Source organism: Rhinolophus hipposideros (assembly GCF_964194185.1).
Source record: "Rhinolophus hipposideros genome assembly, chromosome: 23".
Lineage (NCBI taxonomy): Eukaryota > Metazoa > Chordata > Mammalia > Chiroptera > Rhinolophidae > Rhinolophus > Rhinolophus hipposideros.
In genome coordinates this window covers 9,465,648-9,488,444 of record NC_138069.1, presented here as the reverse complement: position 1 = coordinate 9,488,444, position 22,797 = coordinate 9,465,648, and the positions used below count along the sequence as shown (strand labels likewise).

The following is a 22,797-nucleotide window of genomic DNA, read 5'->3' as shown; positions in this document are numbered from 1 at the left end:
AATGGCATGTTGATTTATGCTGCTATATGGACCAACCCTGAAAACATTAAGTGAAGGAAGTCAGTCACAAAGGCCATATATTGTATGATCTCATTTATCGGAAATGTCTGGAATAAATTAGTAGAGACAGAAAGTAGATTCATGGTTGCCAGGGGCTGGGGAAACAGGGGGATGGGAAGTGACTGCTAACAGGGACAGGGCTTCCTTGGGGGTGATGAGTTAGATAGAATTGATGGTTGTACAACATTGTGAATATACTAATAACCACGGAATGAGTTATTAGTATTTAAAAGACTGAATATTATGGTATGCAAATTATACTTTAAAAACATTTTTTTAAATGTGGCTGACATAGGCTGCATAATTGATATAGTTAAATTTTGATTTTGACTGAGCTTCCTGGTAGCCAAAGTGATAAAGATGCAATCAGTTGCATACTTATCAAAAGAAAAAACACGTCTAGACATCAGAAGAAGCAGAGTTTTAAATAGTTCAATGCTGAAATAAATACTGCATAGAGGTTGACATCAGGAGTACTGGGAAAACACTGAATTAATGGATCAGTCAAGACAGGAAGCAGTTAAGTGTGTGAAATAAATGTAAGCAGCTAGTTATAAGGGATAAAGGAGAATGCCACTGCCATTTACCCAGAAGGCTGTGGACAGGTAGAAGACGTTATTTCTGGGAAACAGTAGGAGACTGTGAGGGGCGCTGGAATGTGGGGAGGGTCAGTGCCCTTTGTCTTGAGTGGTCACTTCCTCCTAAACCAGCATCATTCGGGCAACTCCCTCACTTCCGGGTGTAGCCACTTTGGTTCTTGTGGATATAGCACTGTTCCTTCCTGCCCTTTTCTTGTCTCCTATATAGGCTTTATAATTTTAAAAAAGCAGAGCAAGGAGAGGATCCATTTCTGCACCACTTCGAGAATGGGAGTAATTCAAGGGAGAAATTCACTTGCTTGAATTAATGTGACTCTTAAAACTGGAGATTATCATCTCAGAGTCTTGCCAACCCTTTCCTGGAGTCACAGGGCAAAATGAAGGCCCAGACAGAACTTGTGAGCCCAGAACCCATGCTGCCCTTTAGTTCAGTCAAAACCAGAAATTCACTATTTTAGCCCGGAAACACCAGAGGGCGCTGCTGTGCCGCAGGGAAGCTGGCGGCAGCGAGCCCTCCTACTGGATCCCGCCACCCCACCCGCCACCCCACCCCAGGAGCTGATGAGGGAGTCAGGCTGTTCCAGGAGGCAGGTTGGTTCTCAGTGACTCTCTTAAAAAGGTTCAGACTTGAGAACCCAACGCAAAGGATCTCATAGCAGGTCAAAGTCAGCAGCTTCCCGCGGAGCACAATGGAAGCTCCCAGAGCACCCTACAACACCCCGGGGCCCAGGCTGATGGGGAGCCTTCTGCCCCCAGCATCCATCCCACTGATCTCTGGTGGGCACATTAGGCTTTGATTGATCTCATGTGATCTTACTTTCCCTTTGACCCTCTCCCTCTACTCAGTGTCAGGGCCATCTGGGCAGGAGTTTCCTTCCGGAGGCCTGGGGTGGGCTCTCCTGGCCTCTTCCACTCACACAGGGAGGCTCCACGGCCCCAGAAGCACCCTGTACCTGTGGAAAGGCAGGTCTCGATGTCAGCCATTCAGCAGAACCTGAGGGATGCCGTGCCTGGCTCAAACCCCACCTGGCTCCCTGTCCCAGTGATGGGACTTCCCGGGCTTCAGCACAACCCTCTGCCCTTCCATTTCAGACGGTCCTTTAGGTCCTCTTAAAAGCATCTGCTCACCTCGGGCAGAGCCCTCTGTTTTGGGGATACCCGTTTAGTCTCTAGTGTGTCTTTGGCCCAAGCACAGCCACACATTGGGCCTTTCAGATATTGGGAGGGTCACCACAGGTAGATGGATTGGGGGGTTTAGACCATAGGCTTTGCTGTGCCCTACAGCCCTTGTCCTTGGGCCATCGGGCATTAGGAGGTTGCGATTTCTGTCCTCAATTCCTCCAATCTCCAGTTTACAGCATCACTGGCCTGAAGCTCTATGTCCTCTACACAAATGACCTTCTTTAAGAAAATCTTACTCCCCTCCTTCCCCCTACAGGGAGGAGAGAGGCCCCCCTCCAGTGGGAGCCCGTGAAGAGGGTGCTGTCTCCCAGATCCACGTGGCTTCAGCATGCTCTCCCCTCCTCCCCTCTTTAGTCACTGAGGCTGGGTCCATGGCAAGGGGTTCTTCGCAAATGATTAAAGGAGTGGAATTTGAACAATTCCATCTTGGCAACCGGACAAAGGGTGTACACGTCCTCAACTAAGAGAACCCAGCATCTCCAGAGCCAATGAGTCATCCAGACTCCTGAAAGTGATCAGCATCATCTTTCCAGATTCAGACTTCTGAGAAAGCAGAATCACTAGACTTACATGAAAGGGGCACTGGCACTACTAATTACACTGTGACAATAGGGATAAACCCGGACAGCACGAAATCCACAAGGATGTATTATTACATTAGACATTATGGGATTTGATGTCTATTGTCCCAGAGGTGCCCTTTATTTCCCCTTCTTTCACCTGTTCAGAGAGAGCCGGTGGACTCAGAGCATGCTGGGAGCTCTCACTCATGTGGACTCCCTGATCAACCTGCCTGGAGCTTACCTCACTTCCTCCCAGGAAAAGCTAGTGAGGGCCCTGGGGGCCACCTTGTGGCCTTTAGCTTGTGAGTCACCCTCATGCGGCCTGATATTCCAGAAGCAAGGCTGCTGCTGGGAGACAGGACTGCTATCAGCAGTGAGGCTGGTCCTGCAAGCGTCTGATATGCTCTGGGGGTGGAGTGAGGCTCTGACGCAGGATGAGAGCAGATCTGCTCAAAGATTGCAGGCTGGCACTGAACTCCTGTCTGACACGTGCCTTCTCTACCTGCGTATCAGTCACTCCAACTACCCTTAGTCCCTCCGTGGGCCATACACAGCTGCCAGGAACACCTATTTGCCCTGTCTAGGCAGAAGTCTCGAGGTTTCACAGCTCAGACCACAGACATCCTTAGGCCACCCCTCCTGTGTGCTTCTCCCAAGCCCCGTCCTCCTGAAATGTGTCTCAGTTATTGTGTGGCTGGTTTCCACCAGCGCCAGCTCTTCTTTACCACCACATTTCAGGACCCAGCACAGAGCTGGCTCTCTGTGAGTGCCTGCCTTGCCCAGGGCCAAATAAAAAAACCTGTGGCTACAACCCCCTCCCCCACATACTACATCCAGGCTGACCATGTTTTGGAAGCACAACCTATGGTTGAGGTGCTTCCTTCTGTGCTGAGTTAGAGCATTCCCTGTGCCCTTTTCAGTGGCCCTCTCTTCCTGGGTCTCTCAGAGGGTCGGAAGAAGTCCTGAGGGTCAGAAGCCATTCCTACCGAGTATGAAGGCCACCACATAGTTGGAGATCTGGCCCATGCCGACGATGACAAATAACACAGTGAACATCTCCCAGTTGACGGAGAAAATCTGCAGGAAGCTGAAGCCAGTCTGTACCGCCATGGTTGCAAAGAGGACATTCTTCCTGCCAAACCTGTAGAGTACAGCACAGCACAAAACATGGCACGTGCAGGTCACAGCAGCTCTGCCACTCTGGGCGCGTGACAAGCACTGTTGGATGTAGTTGCAGACTTTTTTCCAGGGCTATGACAGCCTCTTTTCCCTGTCACATCCTCCCAGGTTCCTCCTTGGTGAGGCCTCAGGCATCCATCTGCTCAGGAGGGACATTTGAGATTTTAAGCCTCCTGTGGAAACATCATATCTCAAAAGCACAGAGCAGCTTATGCAAGGACCACGTGGAAATCTCTTTAAAATGAGCCACAGGTAGAAGCTGCCACCACATTTCTAACAGGCGGATATAGCACAAATAGCAGGTACATCGAATATCAGCAACATGGGAGTTCTGTCAATCCATAACCAAGACTCCCTCTATGGCAGTGGTCAACCTTGGCTGTACTTGGAATCACCTGGAGAGTTTCAAAAACCACTGGTGCCCGCACCCACCTCCTGGGATTCTTATGATCTGGGATGCAGTTTGGACCTTGGGATTTACAAAAATTTCCCAGGTGAGTCTAATTGCCAACCGCTGCTCTATGGGAAGTGTAGCTTCCAGCCATGTCCATTAGTGACACTATAGTTGGCTTAAGTCTTCATTTCACATTCTGCTAGTGACCGATGGGAAGAACGGAGCACAGGTGTGAGCAGAATAGTCACCCACCCTATTTTCTAAACTTAGGTCTCAGGCTGTTGAGCTTGGGGTCCCACTGGACTTCGTAAATGGGGGAGGAACACTGCCAATACTGCCATTTAGCACTCCTACCTTCCTGCTCTGGTCCCCACAGAACATTCCGGGGCCAGTGGGGCACTTCTCCCGGAGATGTGATGCTGTCTCCTCCAGACTGAGAGCTCCAGGTCAGCTCTGTGGCCCCCGTGGTCAGGCCAGGGGCCCCACCCACAGCAGAGGCAGGTGCACAGTTATAAAGTGGTTGCTTGCTGTCTGGCCCTGACTCTGGCTGATGGCTGTTTGTGGACAGATCACATGTCATCCAAGAGTTAGGAGTGGGGTGGGAGGCAGTGGTGATGGCAGCAGTGTCTTTTTGGAGGGGTTTGGGGATATGAGGATTCCATGCAGCAGTGGCCCCCGGCAAGGGGCTGAGAGTGGGAAGAACAGGAGATCCCATGCCTCCTCCTGTCACTGACTTGTTGGCCTGAGGGGCCTCCCTTTCCATGGGTGGAAATACCCCCAAGACAGGCAGTGAATCGACAAGGGGCCCTATCCCATGTCCCCTCCCTCCCTCCTCGCCTCCTTACCTGTCTGATAGCTGCCCGGACACAAAGGAACCAAGGAGAACGCCTACAAAGAACAGGGAGGACGTGAGGGGCGTCTTCCAATCTTCCTCACACACAAGATTCCACTGCCAGGGAAGACAATATGAAGTGTGAGTGTGACTCCCTGGCAGGCCCAGCCCCAGCCCAGCTCCAAGGGAACATTAGCATGGCTGCCGGGGTCGGTGTGCCATTGAGCAAAGGTCATAGGCCTCACAGCCCCAGGGTTGACTCCTGACTACCATGTACTGGCCATGTCATTTACTGTCCTCCCTGAGACTCCCCTTCCTCTTCTGAGAAGGAGGGTGACGCCAGGAGGGGGACACACACAGTGTGAAGCAAGCTGAGGCCATGGCTGTGACTGGTGACCCTGAGCTGCGAAGCAGTATGAGTAGAGGTGGCCTGTCTACTTCAGAAGGCATTAAAGCATGGAGGGAACTATGAGAAACTCCTGAGGGACATGACAGAGGGCATGTTCACTTGGCCTGGGGGTAAAACTTTCCTTTGCCTTATTGAAAGATGCAAGTGGTCGTGGGGAGGTCGCGATTATATGCTCCCGGCAGACTCCTCAGGAGAACTCTCTGCTCCCTGGGCTATTCCCATCAGAGATGAAGCTTGAGGCCTGACCCAAGGCCCCTCTGTGGGGGAGAGGAGGGTACTTAATCTCTCATCCCCACGCCTCCGCCCTCCTTCCCACCCAGCAGCCTTCCCAGAACCGTGGGCCCTCCCATCCCTGGGGCTCATGGGTTGTGTAGCCCTAACGAGTCCCTGCTGGTTGATCCACAAAAGGAGGGTTTCAGCCAGTTTCCACTTCCAGCTCTTGACTTGAGTCAATTCAGCACAATTTCAAGGGAGGTTACAAAAATTTCAAAGTGTGTTCACTGGACTTTTATTTACAAAATAAGTATTTGGGGGCCGTGGGTCAGAGGCTTGCTATGTGTGGTCCGATGACCGGATCTAGAGGAAAGCCCCCTGCTTCCCACCCCATCCCAGTTCCACTCGGTGGTGGTGCTGCTGCTGCTTCCGTAACATTCGCAACGCAACTCAGTTCTTAATCCTCACAACTTCCCGGAAGTGGATTCAAAAATGAATTCCCGTGTTTACATCACACCTCATTCTGCAGCAGAGGGAGGTGTGTATAAGGACACATACAAGAGAACAGTGTGAAACAAAAAGCCAAGAGAATTGGGGCAAACAGAAATCACAGGGGAGGAGGGGTTGCAAAATAACCAAGCCAAGGGTGAGACCGCCTGCCGGCCGGCCTGCCCAAAGAGGCCCTGAAATCAGGCTCTGAGTGGCCCAGCAGTTCGGCTCTCAGGACCATAGTGTGCAAAGTGAGAGAGTCATTCTGCAGAAGCTCAATTTTCCTGAGTACCGAGGCCTGAGAGAAGTCTCTCTTCGATCCTTCATTTCACAAAGGGGTCACTCTGTGATGTTGAGGATAATGTCCTTGAGAACACCCCTACACAGAAACAATAGCAAGATTCATGAGCCTGCCTCTCCCAGTGCCCACGGCACTGGCCGCAGGCAGGACGCCAAGCACAGCTCTGCAGAAGGAAAACAGCGTGGCCCAGGCACTCAGCCCTGGACCCTTCAGGCACAATCCAAGGATAAATCTGATACCATGCCCTCAGTAGGCTTCCTTCACCTGGGGTCCCCGAATGGGCTTCAAAGGGCATAAACCCTCCCAAATTATATGGCCAGATTCATGGGTCCAGCCAGCCCAGGGGTCGGAAAAGGTAGACAAGACATGTGCCTAAATTAATGGCCACCCACTTCCAAAAAATCACTGGCCAAAGTGTCAGAAAAGAGCTTGGGATCTGCCTCAGCACACAGCAAGATTAGTAATCGAAGCCCCAAAGCTTCATGATGTGGACTGTAACCCATCTTGCAGAAGAGTAAACTGAGGCTCTAACACTGAAGTCATAACAAGTAAATGGGCATGGGAATTACTAACTCCTCAGAACTCAACCTTGTACACATCTTCTGCTTTGGACATGAACTCCAAAAGCGAGAGAACATGAACTTATTAAATTCCATCTCCTACACTTCGTCAAGGAATGTGACCGCAGGACTGGGGTTGGCGGCCTCCACCACTGCCTGCAGCCTTGCACACAGCCGAGAAAATCTCACACGTGGCAGGGGCATTAGATGTCCACCATCAACCATCATCACTCCTTCTGCAATGGAGCAGAGAAACTCTTCCAAAGATAGTGTGGTCTCTCCCCTTCATGGTTTTTTGAACTTTTTCTGTCAGGACTCTGCTGTAGAGGAGTACAGATAGGACTTAAGAGACAGAAAAGAAAGAGGAAAGCTGTCAGATCTGGAGCCAGCCATCGCATGAGCAAAGGCAGTGGGCAGGACTGGCTACCTAATTTGCAGGCCCCACGCAAAATGAAAATGGAGGAAACCCTTGTTCAAAAATTACTGACTTTCAAGACATCAAAATCAGAGCATTAAAACCAAGTGTGGGAGGGCCAGCCCGGTGGCTCAGGACGTTAGAGCTCCATGATCCTAACTCCGAAGGCTGCCGGTTCGATTCCCACATGGGCCAGTGGGCTCTCAACCACAAGGTTGCCAGTTCAATTCTTCCACTCCCTCAAGGGATGGTGGTCAGCGCCCCCTGCCACTAAGATTGAACACAGCACCTTGAGCTGAGCTGCCGCTGAGCTCCCAGATGGCTCAGTTGGTTGGAGCGCGTCCTCTCAACCACAAGGTTGCCGGTTCGAATCCCGCAAGGGATGGTGGGCTGCACCCCCTGCAACTAGTAATGGCAACTAAACCTGGAGCTGAGCTGCGCCCTCCACAACTAATATTGAAAGGACAACAACTTGACTTGGAAAAAAGTCCTGGAAGTACACACTGTTCCCTAATAAAGTCCTGTTTCCCTTCCCCAATAAAATCTTAAAAAAAAAAAAAAACACAGGAAAAACAGTGTGGGGCAGGCCTGGTGGCTCAGGCCGTTGGAGTTCCACGCTCTTAATTCCGAAGGCTGCCGGTTCGATTCCCATGTGGGTCAGTGGGCTTTCAACCACAAGGTTGCCGGTTTGACTCCCGTAAGGGATGGTGGGCTGCGCCCCCTGTAACTAGTAATGGCAACTGGACCTGGAGCTGAGCTGTGCCCTCCACAACTAAGATTGAAAGGACAACAACTTGACTTGGAAAAATGTCCTGGAAGTACATATTGTTCCCCAATAAAGTCCTGTTCCCTTCTCCAATAAAATCTTTAAAAAAACACACAAAAACCCTGTCCTTTGAAAAAAAAAAAAAAGAAAACCAAGTGTGGGCCCTGTGAGGCAGCGCAGGTTGCATACCCATGAAGCTGGCCTGGGTAGGGGGTCAAGCCTGGTCTCCGTGGGGAATGGAGCAGAAGGAGCTCTGAACTGGGGTGCTGGGAAGGGTGAGGTAACAGCCAGCTCCCCATCGATCTCTGTCTAGAGGCCATGCAGTCATGCTTCTAGGTCCCTCTTCCCTCCCTGAAGAAAGCCCCAAGAAGCCTTGTCAGCATCAGTACAGGAGGCCACCTGCCCAACCCACACAGGCTGCCATCTGCCTTTGGAGAGCCGGCTCACACCCAGCAGGGGAAGGCAACTGGACTGCATGGCTGGCTCCAGTGCTAGGCCTTCTCCTGGGGAAGTTACTGTGCCCACGGAATCCTTTTGGAAAGCTGCAAGAGGCCTGGTAATAGGACACAGGATTGGCAGACAAGGTTCCAGCTGGGGCTCATGGGGCTGCAGTCTAGTAAATCAGCTGTTAGGCTGAAGACGGGCCCTCCATAGGGCTATTCTTGGGGAGGCCAGGCCCTGCCTGTCTCCAGCCCCTTAGGGTTTGAGGGACATGTCTTGGGGCCCCACTAGCCAGAGCCCAAGGAATTCCTAGTGGTTAACAGGAGACAGTCTTTTCATTGATGGGACAGAACAGTCCCTTAGGTCTCTGTGCCTGTGTGTACACACATGCACACACAGACATATAGCTACACAACCTGCTCAGAGGCTAATGGCGGATGGCCTAATGAGGAGCTGGCTAGCATTCCTCTGGAGCTGTGCGTTCAGGTCTCAAACAGTAACATTTCTGAAACATAACCCTCCTCCCCGCACGCGCGCGCCACACACACAGACACACACCCCTTGGATAGACAGTGGAATGTGGGACCCAACTGGCCCAAGCTGGATGTGCCCCCATCCCAGAGTTAACGTGTCTTTCTCATCATCAGGTTCTCAGACCAAGGTTTCCCCAACAGAGCAGAGTGAGCTCCATGTAGCTGGACCATCTAGCCTTCAGCTCTGGTTTAAGAAATGAAAACCCAGATCAAAGGTGAAAGGGGACGGGAGGTCACTCGTGACATGGAAGGATGTGCCTCTCACCTCTCCCAAGAGTAATAATGGGAATGATAACCACAGTGCATTGAGTGCTCACTGTGTGCAGTGTAGTATCTCACGGGATCTCAGAGTTGCCATGGGAACTGGGTACTCTCCATCTGCATTTTACAAATGAGGAAACGAAGGCACAGAGCATTCAAGTGACCAGCCAGCCCCCATTCTAGTGGGTTGGTAAAAGGAGCGGTTTAATCATTTATGCAACCATCATTGAGCACCTGCTCTGGGCCAGACCTGGCATGGGACACAAAACAGACATGGTTGCTGCCTCCACAAAGCTCAAGGTCGAGCATACTTTATAGGACAGATGAGGTGTGCACATGTGCATGCATGAGACCAGGAATCCTGGGCAGGGCGGGCTCTGTTTTGGGCCACTGTGCCCTTACTCTGGGCACCCCCTTCCTCCTCCTCCTCCAGGACAGAGTTCTAAAGCCGGAACCCATTCGTATAATCATTTGAGATAACTAATGCTTGCACAAGGCTAGGCACATGGTGGAGGCTTAACAAATTGTTGATGAACGAATGTTGAACAATTAGGAGTAACGGAAAGCAGAGTTTGGAAAACGTATGGTATCACACACTATCCTTTGAAAATCAGCCTGAACCTTGAATTCTCCAAGTAGCCTTTCAGCCTTTACCAAAGCCACGAAGGACCGTAAAGATAAGTGAACCTGCATAGAACTGAGAACTCTAGCAGGCAGCCTAATGTTGAGCAAACAGCACAGGCTCTCTTGGGTTCTACCATTTCCGGCTGTGTAACTTTTGGTCACTCATTCACCTCTATCAGCCTGCTTTTTCATCTTCAGAGAGGTGACAGTAATACTCTCTCGTGGGGATGCTATGAGCGTTGGACAGGAAATGTAAGTGGAGTATCTGACAATCTTACAGGCCTCATTAAATGGCAGTTCCCTTTCTACTAACTTCACAGCTTTGTCCTAAGCAAAATCATGACAGAACAAACAGCATGAAAGAATAAGCAAAGCAGGTTACACTTAAAGCTGACTAGGCAAAAGAGATCCTTAGAAACAAGAACTTTGTATTCAATGACTAAAAACAAGAAAAGCTTTTATCACAAGGTGTAAAATCCCTTTATAAATGGACTTCAATCTCAGGGATGAGTGTAAATGAAAAATTAGCATTAATCCATTTATGAATAAAAAATGGGTTTCTATTGTGTCCTCTTATAGGTATTTTTCATTCCGTGGGGAAATAGGAAGCAGTAATTAGTTAATAATAGAATATACATTCCCCAAATTATTCTTTTTTATTTTTAATTAAAATTTATTGGGGTGACAATTGTTAGTAAAGTTACATAGATTTCAGGGGTACAATTCTGTAATACATTATCTGTATCTCACATTGTGTGTTCACCACCCAGAGTCAGTTCTCTTTCCATCACCATATATTACAATTTCTTCTTTATAAGTTAGTTGCAACTTAAACCTGGAAATTTCTTGACTCTGAGGAAAAGAAGCCGGCTATTTAATTCCTTTTGTTTATAACAGCTATGTTGAGATATAAATTACACGCCATAAAATTCATTTTTTTAATGTGTACATTTTAGTGGGTTTTAGTACATTAGAAGAGTTGTGCAACCATCAGCACTATCTAATTTTAGAATGTTTTCACACCCCCTGAAAGAAACTGTTATACCCATTAACAGTCACTTCCCATTCTCTTCCCCAAGTTCTGGCAACCACCAATATATTTTCTGTCTCTATTGACTTGCCTATTCTGGACATTTAATATAAGTGTAACATACACTATATGGTCTTTTGTGACTGGCATCTTTCACTTAGCATAGTGTTTTCAAGGTTCATCCATGTTGTTATAGCATGTGTCTTACTCCCTTTTTATGGCTGAATAATGTACCATTATATGGAAATACATTTTATTTATCGATTCATCAGTTGATAGACATTTGGTTGTTTCCACTTTTTGACTATTTAGAATACTGCTGCTATGAACTTTTGTGTACAAGACTTTGCATGGACTTACGAGTATGTTTTTATTTTTCTTGGGTATATACGCATATGTAGCAATGGAATTTCTGGGTCATATGGTAGAACTACATTTAACTTTTTGAGGAATTCCCAAACTATTTCTAAGTGGCTGCACCATTTTACGATCCCAAAAACAATAAACAAGAGTTTCCATTTCCCCATATTCCTATCAAAATTTATTCTTGTATGTCTTTTTAATTTTAACCATCCTAATGGGTGTTAAGAAGTATCTCATTGTCATTTTGATTTGCATTTCCCTAATGGCTAATGATATTGAGTATCTTTTGTGCTAAATCTATAGATCAATTTGGGGAGTGTTGCCATCTTAATATGAAGTCCTCTGCTTCATGAACAGAACATGAGATGTCTTTCCATTTATTTAGGTCTAACATTTTTCAAACATGCATTGTAGTTTTCAGAGCATAAGTTTTGCATTAAAAAAAAAGGTTTATTCTTGAAGAACTTCCTTTAGTATTTCTTGAGGAAGTACTGCTAGCAAAAAACTCTCTGTTTTTGTGTATCTGGAAATATATTTCATTTTCAAAAGATAGTGTTGCTATAGATAAGATTCTTGGTTGACATCTTTTTTCTTTCAGCACTGTGAATGTTATCCCACTGCCTTCTGGTCTGCATTGTTTCTGATGATAAGTCAAATGTACATCTTATTGGGGTTCCCTTGTATGTGACAAGTCGTATTTTTCTAGCTGCTTTAAAACTTTTCCCTTTGGGGCCGGCCCGGTGGCTCAGGTGGTTAGAGCTCCATGCTCCTAACTCCGAAGGCTGCCGGTTCGATTCCCATATGGGCCAGTGGGCTCTCAATTACAAGGTTGTCAGTTCAACTCCTCGAGTCCCGCAAGGGATGGTGGGCAGCGCCCCCTGCAACTAAGATTGAACACAGCACCTTTAGCTGAGCTGCCGCTGAGCTCCCAGATGGCTCAGTTGGTTGGAGCGTGTCCTCTCAACTACAAGGTTGCCGGTTTGACTCCCGCAAGGGATGGTGGGCTGTGCCCCCTGCAACTAACAACGGCAACTGGATCTGGAGCTGAGCTGCGCCCTCCACAACTAAGACTGAAAGGACAACAACTTGACTTGGGAAAAAAAAGTCCTGGAAGTACACACTGTTCCCCAATAAAGTCCTGTACTCCTTCCCCAATAAAAAATTTAAAAAAAATTTCCCTTTGTGTTTGTCTTGCAGCAGTTTTACCGTGATGTTGCTGTGTGTGGAACTCTTTTTGTTTCTTTTACTGGGAGTTCATTGAGCTCTTACCTATGTAGGTTAAAGTTTTTCATCAAATTTGGAAAATTTTCAGTCATTATTTCTTTAACTAGTTTTGTTTCTGCTTCTCTTTCTTCTCCTTCTGTAATTCCCATTATGCATATGTTGGTGTGCTTAATGGTGTTCCACATTTGTCTAAGGCCTTGTTCATATTTTCATTATTCTTTTTCTTCTCCCTTTTTTGTACTGCATAATTTCTATTGCTCTATCTCCAAGTTTACTGATTCTTTCTTTTACCTTTTCAAATCTACTATTAAGGCTCTCTAGTGATTTTTTAAAAAAATTTTGGTTACATTTCAACTCTAGAACTTCCATTTAATTTTTTATATAACTTTAATTTTTATCTCTTAATCGGTATTCTATATTTGATGAGACATTGTCATCATACCTTCTTTTATTTTCTAAAGTATAACTTCCCTTAGTTCTTTGAACAAATTTATAATGCCGTTTGAAGTCTTTGTTAAATCGGACATCTGGGCCCTTTTAATCAGTTTCTGTTCCTGCTTTTTCTACTATGTATGGGTCATATTTTCCTGTTGCTTTGCATGACTTGTAAATTTTTTTGTTTAAAACTGGACATATTAAGAAATATGTTGTGGAAACTCTGAGCAATGAACCCCACCTCTACCCTAGGGAGGCTTTTGTTTTGTTTTGTTTGCGTGTTTATCTGTTTAATGACTTGGTTGGGCTCTTAGTGAAGTCTGGTTCCCCGACAGTGTGAAGCCTCTGACACTGCTCCTCAGAGGGCATAGTCTTGGGCTTGTGCACAGTCACCCTAGGATAACAATGGTTCTAGCAGGGCTCTCTTCAACTGTCTCTTTCCCTGATTTTTCTATTAAGCTGTATTCCTCTGCTGATATCACACCCAGCTGATAGCTTTATTGTTTTCAACAATGCCCTGGCACATAAATCATCCTACAGTCTAGTTCAATTAGATTCAAGCACCTTTGCAGGAATAGTTTTTGAGGCAAGTCTTTGAAGTTTGTTCTGACTCTAGGAAGGCTGTTCTGACCTGGTTCTTGTCCTGGTTCTTTCTGGTAAACCGGCTGATCTATTGGTTATCTTGTTGCTCTAATGGAGCTCCCATTCTCATCATCTTTATCACCACAATCGCCAATGTTTTCAAGAGCACTCTTAGTCTTCAACTTCTGCACACTCTGTTTCAAATGAAGTTATTTCCTATAGGGACAGCTTCAGACATCTCTGTTCTAATGGGACTACCTCTCTCCCTGGGCAAAATCTCTGAGCTCCTGCTTCAGAGCTGGGGACAGGGAAAGCAGCCGTTAGAGTGACGTCCCTACTTCATGAGTTGGACGCTGGGTGGGGGTGGCAGCATCTGTCTTTTCAGCTTACACCTCTTGACACAGAACCTCCACCCTACAAACAAGCTGGGAAAAAGGCAATCAGGCCCATGCTACAAAAAAGTTGGGACAAGGGTCCCAATATTCTTGTGGAATCTGGGGTACAGTTGCCATTATATGAGTAGGGGCTGAGTGGAGGATGGGATCCCCCAATCTCCTGGCTGCATTTATCAGGAATTAAGCCTCTGCAATTCAGAGCTCAGGGGACTGAGGTGGGCTAAATCTTAAAATGTTCTCAGTATCTTTCTTTCTTCATATTAGAGGTAAAGAAAAAGCAATCATAGGTGGAGAGGCCTCAGTAAAGAGTTCTGTAGTCAGTGGAGCCTAAACCAAAGCAAAAGACAAGCAATTTGAGTGGGAGGGTGGGGATGGCAATGCAGGGTTTGAGGGAAGGAGAAGAGGCACCCAGGGACCTGGCTTTCCCCTTGCATCCCAGCACAGAATCCATCACAGTTCTATCAGGCTCCACTCTGGGAATGTGAGCAAATGGAATGGTATCTGCACCAGCCACCTAGTACCAAAGGGTGCCACTGTAAACGTGCCCTGTGGTCCTGCAAACACAGAGCAGGAAACGGCAGTCTTGGGCTGTCTATGCCAATTGCTAGGGCATGTGAATCAATCCATCCTTTCCCTACAGCCCCCATGTTCTCTGAACCATCTCTCCTCCAAATGCGGATCCTTGCCTTTCTTTGGGGTTCCAGAGACATGCTAAAAATTACACCAAGGTTTCAGATAACAAGGCAGGCCTGCATATAAACGAATTGTACATAAACGAATTTGGCCTGTCACAAGGGAAAAATTACAGTCCTTTCAGAGGCCCGAGGCATCTTCAGCTGTCTGATCAGCCCTGCCAAAGTCTTGTTTTTGACAACATGCCACCCTACCTCTTGGACTCTGTGTGAGGGTTCTCTTGCCCACCAGGAGCAACGGACAAAGTCTGTTTATCCAGAAACTTGGCAGGAGGTATAGGTGAAGCAGCCTCTGGACAAAGGCACACTCAGATCCTGATGGCCATTGTCAAAGGAACATAGCTGAGAGGCCACAGGCAAACTGTTTGGGGTGAGGCAGTTGATAAACAAACAGGGAAACACATTCAAGTCAGAGCTAGCGAATGCCCCCCCAGTGTCCTTTATTTGTTCTCTGGCAAGATCATTCTGAAGCATTGACTGGAAATAAAAGTCTTGCTGGTGTTTGCTGGAGGCAGAGGTCCCCACACCTTACCCCCTTTGGAATCTGCCAGAGGGCAGGTCTGAGTGTGAACTTGGTTAATATTCAGGCTGTCCTGACAGCCAAGCTGCCACTGCCCACACTTGCCAACAGTGTCCTAGAGCAGCCAGCAGGCCTGATGGAAAGAAAACAGCCCAAATCTGCCTGCTGCTCAAAGTCTTCACCTTTGCCAGAGCCCACCAGGCCCGGGGGGACGCACACCCTCCTGAGCTGTGGTGTGGGGTCCCATGTAGTAGTCAGGCAGACAGCCTCAGTCTGTCTCACTCCCTCCTTCCCTGCTCCCAGTGCCTTCCATAAGAGCTCTGTTAGCAGAGATGACGCCCCCATGTTCAAGCTCCCTCCTATCTTTGGACAGTGGTGGGAAATCAGTGTGCCTGCTCTGTCCATGACCTGGCCCCAAGGCCCAGGAAAGACGGCACAAGGCTAGTGCCTCCAGAGGTCCAGGCTCTTTGCTGGAGACTCTATCATGCTTACAGGCACAGCCATCAGTAGCTCCTCCCAGGGGTTCCTAGAGGATGCTCCCAGCTGCAGGAGAGGCTAGGAGTCCATCTGGTGGGGAAGCAGCCCTGTCTAGGGCCATGGGTGGCCTGCCACAGAAGGCTGGTCCTTACCAAACCAGGTTCTTTCAGGGCCTCTGGAGCATGGGGCTAAGAGAAGTGGTGCCTGGCTCAGAGGAAACTGCCTAGTTTTCCCAGCCCATGGACTAAAGGGGGGTCAAGGCTATCTGATGTTTCATGGGAAAAGAGGATGTGTTTAAGGCAGAGGCCAGCCCATGCTTACACTTTGGCCAAAAGCTAGGCTCACCCCTCCTGCTCAGCCTGTGACTCTGCTGATGGATCTAGGCCCCCTGGAGAGCAGGGCACAAGCTGCCCTCCTTGCTCCTTCAGCCTCAGGACAGGAGGCCTCTGAGTGCCCTCACACAAAGGGCCTTTCCTCCCCGGGGTCCATAACACTGAAGGGCTATATGGAGGGCTACGCCCATGGAGAACAGACTCAGCACTGCAGCTAAGTCTCAATGACAGGACTCCGTCATAAGACCATCTGGGATGCTTGGGGTCCCTTCCTTACACAACAGAAGCTTCAGTCCCAACCTGTTGGGCCAGATCTCACCCATTCCTGTGCTGCTACTACAGGGCCAAACACAGGCTCCTCTAGCCCCAACTTCAGAGGCAGGCAAAGGACCTTACCCCGACCTTTATATTCTTTACCCTTAAAGTGGAAAATAAATTGGCTCAAGCTGGCATAACCAAAGCAACACAATACATAAGGATAGTATTAGATTACAACTTACGGAACAAAATAAATGTGCGTGAGTCTGTACTGGCATAAAGTACTACTTGTATAAATAAATAAATGGGAGTGAAAAGGAAGGTTTTCTTTGCAGAATTCCAATTGATACATTGGAAGGAATGTGGCAGATGGAAATCCCCACTAGGCAAACGCCACAGAAGTAGTTGTTTCAGAAACAGGATGTTTGTATAGTCTTAAAGTATCTCCCCCCAAATATTTATTAACTATAAAAAAAACAAACAAACAGTAACATTACAATGGAGAAACCCAGCAGACACCAACTCAACCAAGTGGTCAAGGTTACCCTCACCCGTAATAAGCCACCGACTGGTCTGACGCCCCAAGCACACATCACTTCTGTCGTATTTTGACCAAAAAGCTCACAATCTTACCACAAGACAAATCACACAAACCCAGATTAAAGGACACTCATCACAATAACTGATAGACTCATAAAAAGTGCCTCGGTCATGAAAGATAGGGAAAGACTTAGGAACTATCAAAGACTGGAAGAGAGTAAGGAGACCTGACAACCAAACACAATGGGAAATCCTGGCCTGGATCCTAAAACAGAAAAAAACATTAGTGGAAAAACTGGTGAAATTTGAACAAGGTCTGAAGTTTAGTTAGTAATATTGTAACCAATGTTACTTTCCTGGTTTTAATAAATGAATTATGGTTATGTAAATTGTGAACATTAGGGGAAACGGGCTGAAGGGTATATGTGAATTTTCTGTGCTATTTTGACAACTTTTCTCTAAATCAAAAATTATTTCAAAATAAATTTTTTTGCAAAGCAATAAAAAGCAATTCTTAGTAACTGCACAGGATGAGTAAATCGATCTTAACAAACAGCCCCTGAGGAAGGAAATTACCGCATACATGTATTCACTGTACGCATATAGCACATTTCATTTATCCATTCATCCATTGATGGACACTTGGGTTGCTTCCACCTTTGGGCTATCATGAATAATGATGCTATGAACACTGGCGTACAAATATCCCTTTGGGACCCTGCTTTCAATTCTTTTGGATAAATACCAAGAAGTGGAATTGCTGGATCATATGGCAATTCTATTTTAAATTTTTTTGAAAAACTGGTATGGTTTTTCATAGTGGCTGCACCATTTTATATTCCCACTAACAGTGTGCACGAGGATTCCAATTTCTCCACATCTTTGCCAACACTAGTTATTTTGTTTTGGGTGTTTTGTTTTGTTTTGTTTTGTTTTTATAGCTGCCATCCTCATGGGTGGAAGGTTGATTTGCATTTGTGGTTCCCCAATGATTAGTGAGGTTGAACATCTTTTTTGTACACTTGTACCCCCTTTCATAGATAAGGAAACTGAGGCTTTGAGCAGTGATGTAACCTACTAAAGTCAGCTAGGTGGTTGGTGGTGGGGTCTGAACTAGCCCCCCAGTCAGAGTCCAGAACTCCTCCTTGTGCCACGACCTCTTTGGGGAGAGCCAACCCACCTGAGTCACTCTGGGACTTCTCCCTCCTTCCTTCCATCCACCAATAGTCATTTGCTTTTATTTTCCTCCCGTCATCCAAAAAAGGAAGCAAGGAAGGGAAAGGCGGCTGAAAAAAGCAAATCCTGGTGTGTGCGTGAGTGTGTAATGATGTGCATCCCCAGAGGTACCCACAGGCCCCTCCCTGGGAGCAGGGCACAAGCGGGTAGCTATGGACTCGGGAGGCCAGCAGCTACCTACCCCTCACACCTTGAGGTGAACAACACCAGCAAGGAAATGGAAATAAGTCAACGTAGCTATCAGGGAGGGCTGCAGCCAGTGGGGCCAGCCCAGCTTAGCTACTGATGACATTTCCAGGAACTGAGGTGGCATAAGCTGGCTCCCGTCTTAGGTGCCCCTGGACCAGGCTGTGGGCATGGGGTGGGCAAGCACTAGTTGCCCCTGCTAGGGGATCAAAGCCAGAGAAGCACGGCCACCTCAGGGCCCAAGGTAGGCATGGCACCAATGCTGGTGGGATCCAGAGGTGGTCCATAAACTGAGCTCGCTTTCCACAGGTCCTATTGATTCTGCAGCCACCATTCCTGGCTGGCCATCAGTCTCTTGCCAAAGCAACTCCCACAGCTTCCTCATTAATCTTGCTTCTCATAGCAGCTAGAGTGAGCACTTTCTAAAAACGCAAATCTGGCCATGCCATGTTATCCTTTGCTTAGAACCCTTACTATTTCCTCACTATCCTCAGAATAAAGTCAACTCTGCTTCATTCCTACAAGGCCCACTGTGAACTGGCTTTTGTAGATAGGCATTTCTAGCCTCGCCTGCCCCCCCCACCCAGCTTCAGCTACCCTGATCTATGGACTTCCATCCCCAGAATCTGCCATGTTCTTTGCCTGGATAAGTCCTGTTCATATTTCCAGACTCAGCTCAAATATTATCACTCCATATTGGAGTATTTCCTCACTGTTATCCCCACAGAGAGGGCAAAATGTTTGCCCCAGATCACACAGCAAGCCAGCCAGGATTTGAATTCAGGCTCTAGAACCCTATTACTAACAAGGGTTGTTGTTAGCCTTCTCTGTAACATGGCCAATGTGTCCCATGGGCATCTGAGCTTTGAGATGTCAACGGCCTAATGCCCAGTACAAAGCTAGCCACAGTGTCTGATTATTGCCACACTGTGCTGTGGGAAGGGGATGAAGGACTAGCAAATGCCACCCTCAGGTTTTTCTTGGGAGGAACATAGAGCAGAGGAAGGGCCAGAAGCTGGGGGAATCCTACCTGTCTGATCAACAGCAGGAAACTAGTCTGTGAGGATATCTTCCTCGGAAGGAAGTGTGCCCTGACCCAGCATCTCCTGGCCCTTTACCAGATGCAAAGTAGTAAATGCAGAGGGCAAAGTATGTGTGTATCCTGACTCCTGAAACTTGGAAAACCTGCCACCAAATCTAAGGAGCTAATGGTTTAAGCTGGAAGCCCTGTCTACCACCCGGCCCTATGCTTAGAAGGGTCTCTGTGAGCCTCTCTTCATGAGTTCCTTGGGGCCAGGGTTACGCCTCCTCTGGTTTCCTGAACCCAGCCAGCCCTCAGGAGGGCCTCTGCTGATTTCCAGAGAAATTGGAGCCTCAGGACAGGGCCCCAAGCCTCACCGTAGGCATATGGGAGAACAGTAGGCCCCCTCACCCCATGCTTCTAAAAGTCTGTGGCCTCGAACAGACAGACCTGCCCATTTGTGTCTGCATGTGGGCTCAGTAGCAGCTTCCACACCTCTCCTTCTGCCTTTGGCAGGATGTTGACTCAGCCTGGGGCTTGCCCCCCGCCAGGGTAGCAACTAGGCTCTTGAGAAACAACTTCATCTGTTATGAAACTCAGAAGGGAAAAGACAGTTGGTAATAACACTCCTTCCCCACGCCCTCCCTGCTGGACAGAAAGATCAGGAATAAGCCTAATGTGAGTCCTGCCTTCTTGGCCTGCACACAGGCGTTATAAGTGTAAGTCTGTGGCGGACCAGCCTGCTTTGATGGGGAGTGAGGCGTCTCCAGGGGAACGGAGGCAGATGGAGGGGTGCTCACACACTCACCTCGGTCACGATGGTGGACAGGTAGACGTCCTGGCTGAACTCCCAGCCATCCAGGCAGCTCTCCTGCTCCAATCGCTCCAGGTCCACATCGCGCCCCGGCTCCAGCCCGAGCGCCGAGAAGTTGGAGATCGCCTCGAGCCGGTAGCGCCTGCAGCTGTGAGGCACCTCATGGCCGTCCTGCAGCCGCAGCGGGACACTGTGGTTGCGCCACGCGCTGCTCAGGTTCGCGGTGTCTGGCACCCGGCAGCGGTGCTCCGGGGTCCCCGCCAGGAACACGACTGACATGCCATTGAAGCCGTTGGGGATGATGCTGGCGCTGAGCAGGAAGAAGATGAGGCGCTGGAACGGCCCCCACTCGCCCAGGAAGGCGGTCACCTCGTCGTAGTCCCGCATGCTTCCCGCCGCTGGTCGGCAGCTGGCGACAGGGGTTGATGATAAGAGCGTTCCCCGGAGAATGCCGCGCGGCCGAGGGCCTGATCCAAGGGCGTGTGAATGTTCTCGAGGGAGTCAGGCTGCGGGAAACGGGCGCGCGGCCGCGGCCTGCTCCGGGGAAACCTGCTGCGGGCTTTGGACCGCTCGCGGGACCTGGACGCCAAGCTAGAAGCCTCGGCAGAAACTCTGGACCAGACCCCCATCCCGACTGGGGAAGGGAGGGCGGCCGGGCCGGCTCCGCCTCGTGCCCCGCCCCCTGCCGCCCGCCACCCGGCTGGAGACGCGGCAGGGGCTCGGAGCTCAGCGGTGCCACCTGCGTGCGAGGGAGGACGCTCCGCTCCCGCTCCCTCCGCCTCCCCCGCGACCCCGAAGTGCTGACCCACCCGGCCGGGGCCACCGAGTTGGGCCCCACGGCGGGGAGCTGGCGAAAGGGAGGCGCCGAGGCCGCAGAGCAAGGTCTTTGAGAGGTCGGCCCTCGGCCCTCTCTGTCGGCGTCAGCCCGGGCCTCGCCCGGGGCAGGAGTCCCTTCCAATCCCGAGTCTGAGCTCAGGTGGCTTCGAGCGGGCGGAGCTCGGACGGGAGTCCGTGGAATCGGGGCTCCGGGAAAGCCTCTGCCGGCGCCGCGGTGACGGGAGCGCGCCGGGTCGGCTGGCGCGCACGCCGCGCGAGTGGCGGTCACCAGCCGACAGGGCGCGCACTCCCCACCAGGCCTGGAAGAGGCTGCGTTCAATCGCCGGCGGCGGCGCCTTCCCGGCAGCCAGGAGCCTCACCTTGAAAAGGGGGAAACAGTCCCAGAGCCCGGAAGGGATGAGCAAGGTCGCACAGAGATAGACTGGGGGAAGGGGGGTCGGGGGTGGGGCGCAGGGGTCGTCTCAGGGACCTGCTGGGGACTCTAGAGTAGACTTCAGCACGGAGCCTGGCCCAAGTGAGACCACATAATGGAGACTCTGCTGTCACCACTCCTGGGTTCTGATTTTGATCCTTTTCGCTCTCCCCACGTCCCCAGGGCTCTTTATGGGGTGGCTGGCAGAGCCTTCTTGGACTGGAAGGCCTCTTGTTGACAGAAGGGACAGCTCCCAGTCCAGGAACAGAAAGAGGGAGGGATGGAGGGAGGAGAAGGTCCAGTTTGGCGCCTAGATCTGGCAGGATAACCAAAGCAGGGACCACAGTCTGTTTGTTGTCCCTTCTGCTGTTGTGTGAGCTAGCCTGGGGCTGTGGTGTGAGCTAGCCTGGGGTTCATGAGGCAGATGAGATTGACAGAGGGAAGGGCCCACCTCTTTGGAGATTTTGTACAAGTGTGTTTGCTTTTCCAGTCCCTGATTAAGAGTTTGAGGGATATTTCTGCCTCAGTTTTTTGTAGCCTCCAGTCTGACCCACTCCTCTGAGCCTGGTTTCCACCTCTTTGGCACCACAGTTTCCTTGTCTGGAATAAGATTGTAGGTCCTGATGCCAGACTGCTCTGACTTGTGCCTAGTAACCCAGCGGAATTATTAATAGCACTTCCTTTTACTTTTCCTTCTTTGAACAATATATATATAGCAGATCCTCACATAACGTGCTTTCATTCAACATCATTTCTTTATAACATGGATGAGAAAAAGAAAATTGATTCCTGACCAAGGCCACTGTCTGTGTGGAGTTGGCATGGTCTCCCTATGTCTGCGTGGGTTTTCCCATATAATAAGAATAAGAGAGGGCACTCTAGGATGGAAGGGTATCCTGTCCAGGGTGGGTTCTCGCCTTGCACCCTGAGCTGCTAGGATAGGCTCTGGCCAACCATGACCCTAAACTGAAAGAAGTGGGTTGGAAAATAACGATCTTACTTGTTTTTGTTAATTTTTCTTAAGTGTATGCATATACATTTACTTCACAAATACTTGTTTACTATTAGAAGTGTTTTGGGGGTCTTTACTTAGAAGTTTGGTGATGTTTTTGTTACCAGAAATATGTGGTGGGAACTTAACTCTTCTGTATATCAATTATCCTATGGTGAAACCGATTTCTTTATACATTGTTTCTCTTCAAGTCTGGGTTTCCAAGAACCTATTGATGTTAAGTGAGGACTGACTTACTGTAATGTGGTCCCTGTCTTACTTAGCTTGGATTTCATCCTTCCCCTCTCCTCTTTGCTTTTGCAAAAAAGCAAAGCCTGAGACAAGAATGAATGTGGAGGTAGTTTATTTTGAGTAGTTATCCCAGGGAGAGGAGTGAGGGATTAGGGAGAGTGAATAGAGAAGGAGGTAAGGGCAACACAAGACTGTATAATTTAGCTGGTCATTGGCCATAACCAGGATCAGTGACAGTGCTGTGCTGAGACATATTGGAGTTGGAGGCCAAAAGAAACATCAGGAAGACTGATCCTGTCTTTACTTAAAAATTTATGTTTTGCTCATCATGGATTTTTATACTGATTTTTATTTTTTTAAACATATTAAAATATTATTA

General features: G+C 48.9%; 1 protein-coding gene across 4 annotated transcripts in view; it reads right to left on the bottom strand.

Moving 5' to 3' along the window:
- Positions 1 to 22,797, bottom strand: part of SLC22A4 (solute carrier family 22 member 4) — a 45,374-nt gene extending 22,577 nt beyond the window's left edge. For 3 of the 4 annotated variants that reach the window (XR_013992375.1, XM_081035338.1, XM_081035340.1), the window contains exons 1-3: positions 19,921 to 22,797; positions 4,823 to 4,926; positions 3,391 to 3,545 (exon numbers count right to left, since the gene is read on the bottom strand). Coding sequence is in view for 3 of the 4 variants with exons in the window: in XM_081035338.1 (XP_080891464.1) it covers positions 3,391 to 3,545; positions 4,823 to 4,926; positions 19,921 to 20,313 (652 nt within the window). In the remaining variant the exon portion in view is untranslated. Of the gene's footprint in view, positions 1 to 1,476; positions 1,613 to 3,390; positions 3,546 to 4,822; positions 4,927 to 19,920 lie in introns of all 4 variants that reach the window. The other variant, XM_081035339.1, reaches the window with a different exon arrangement.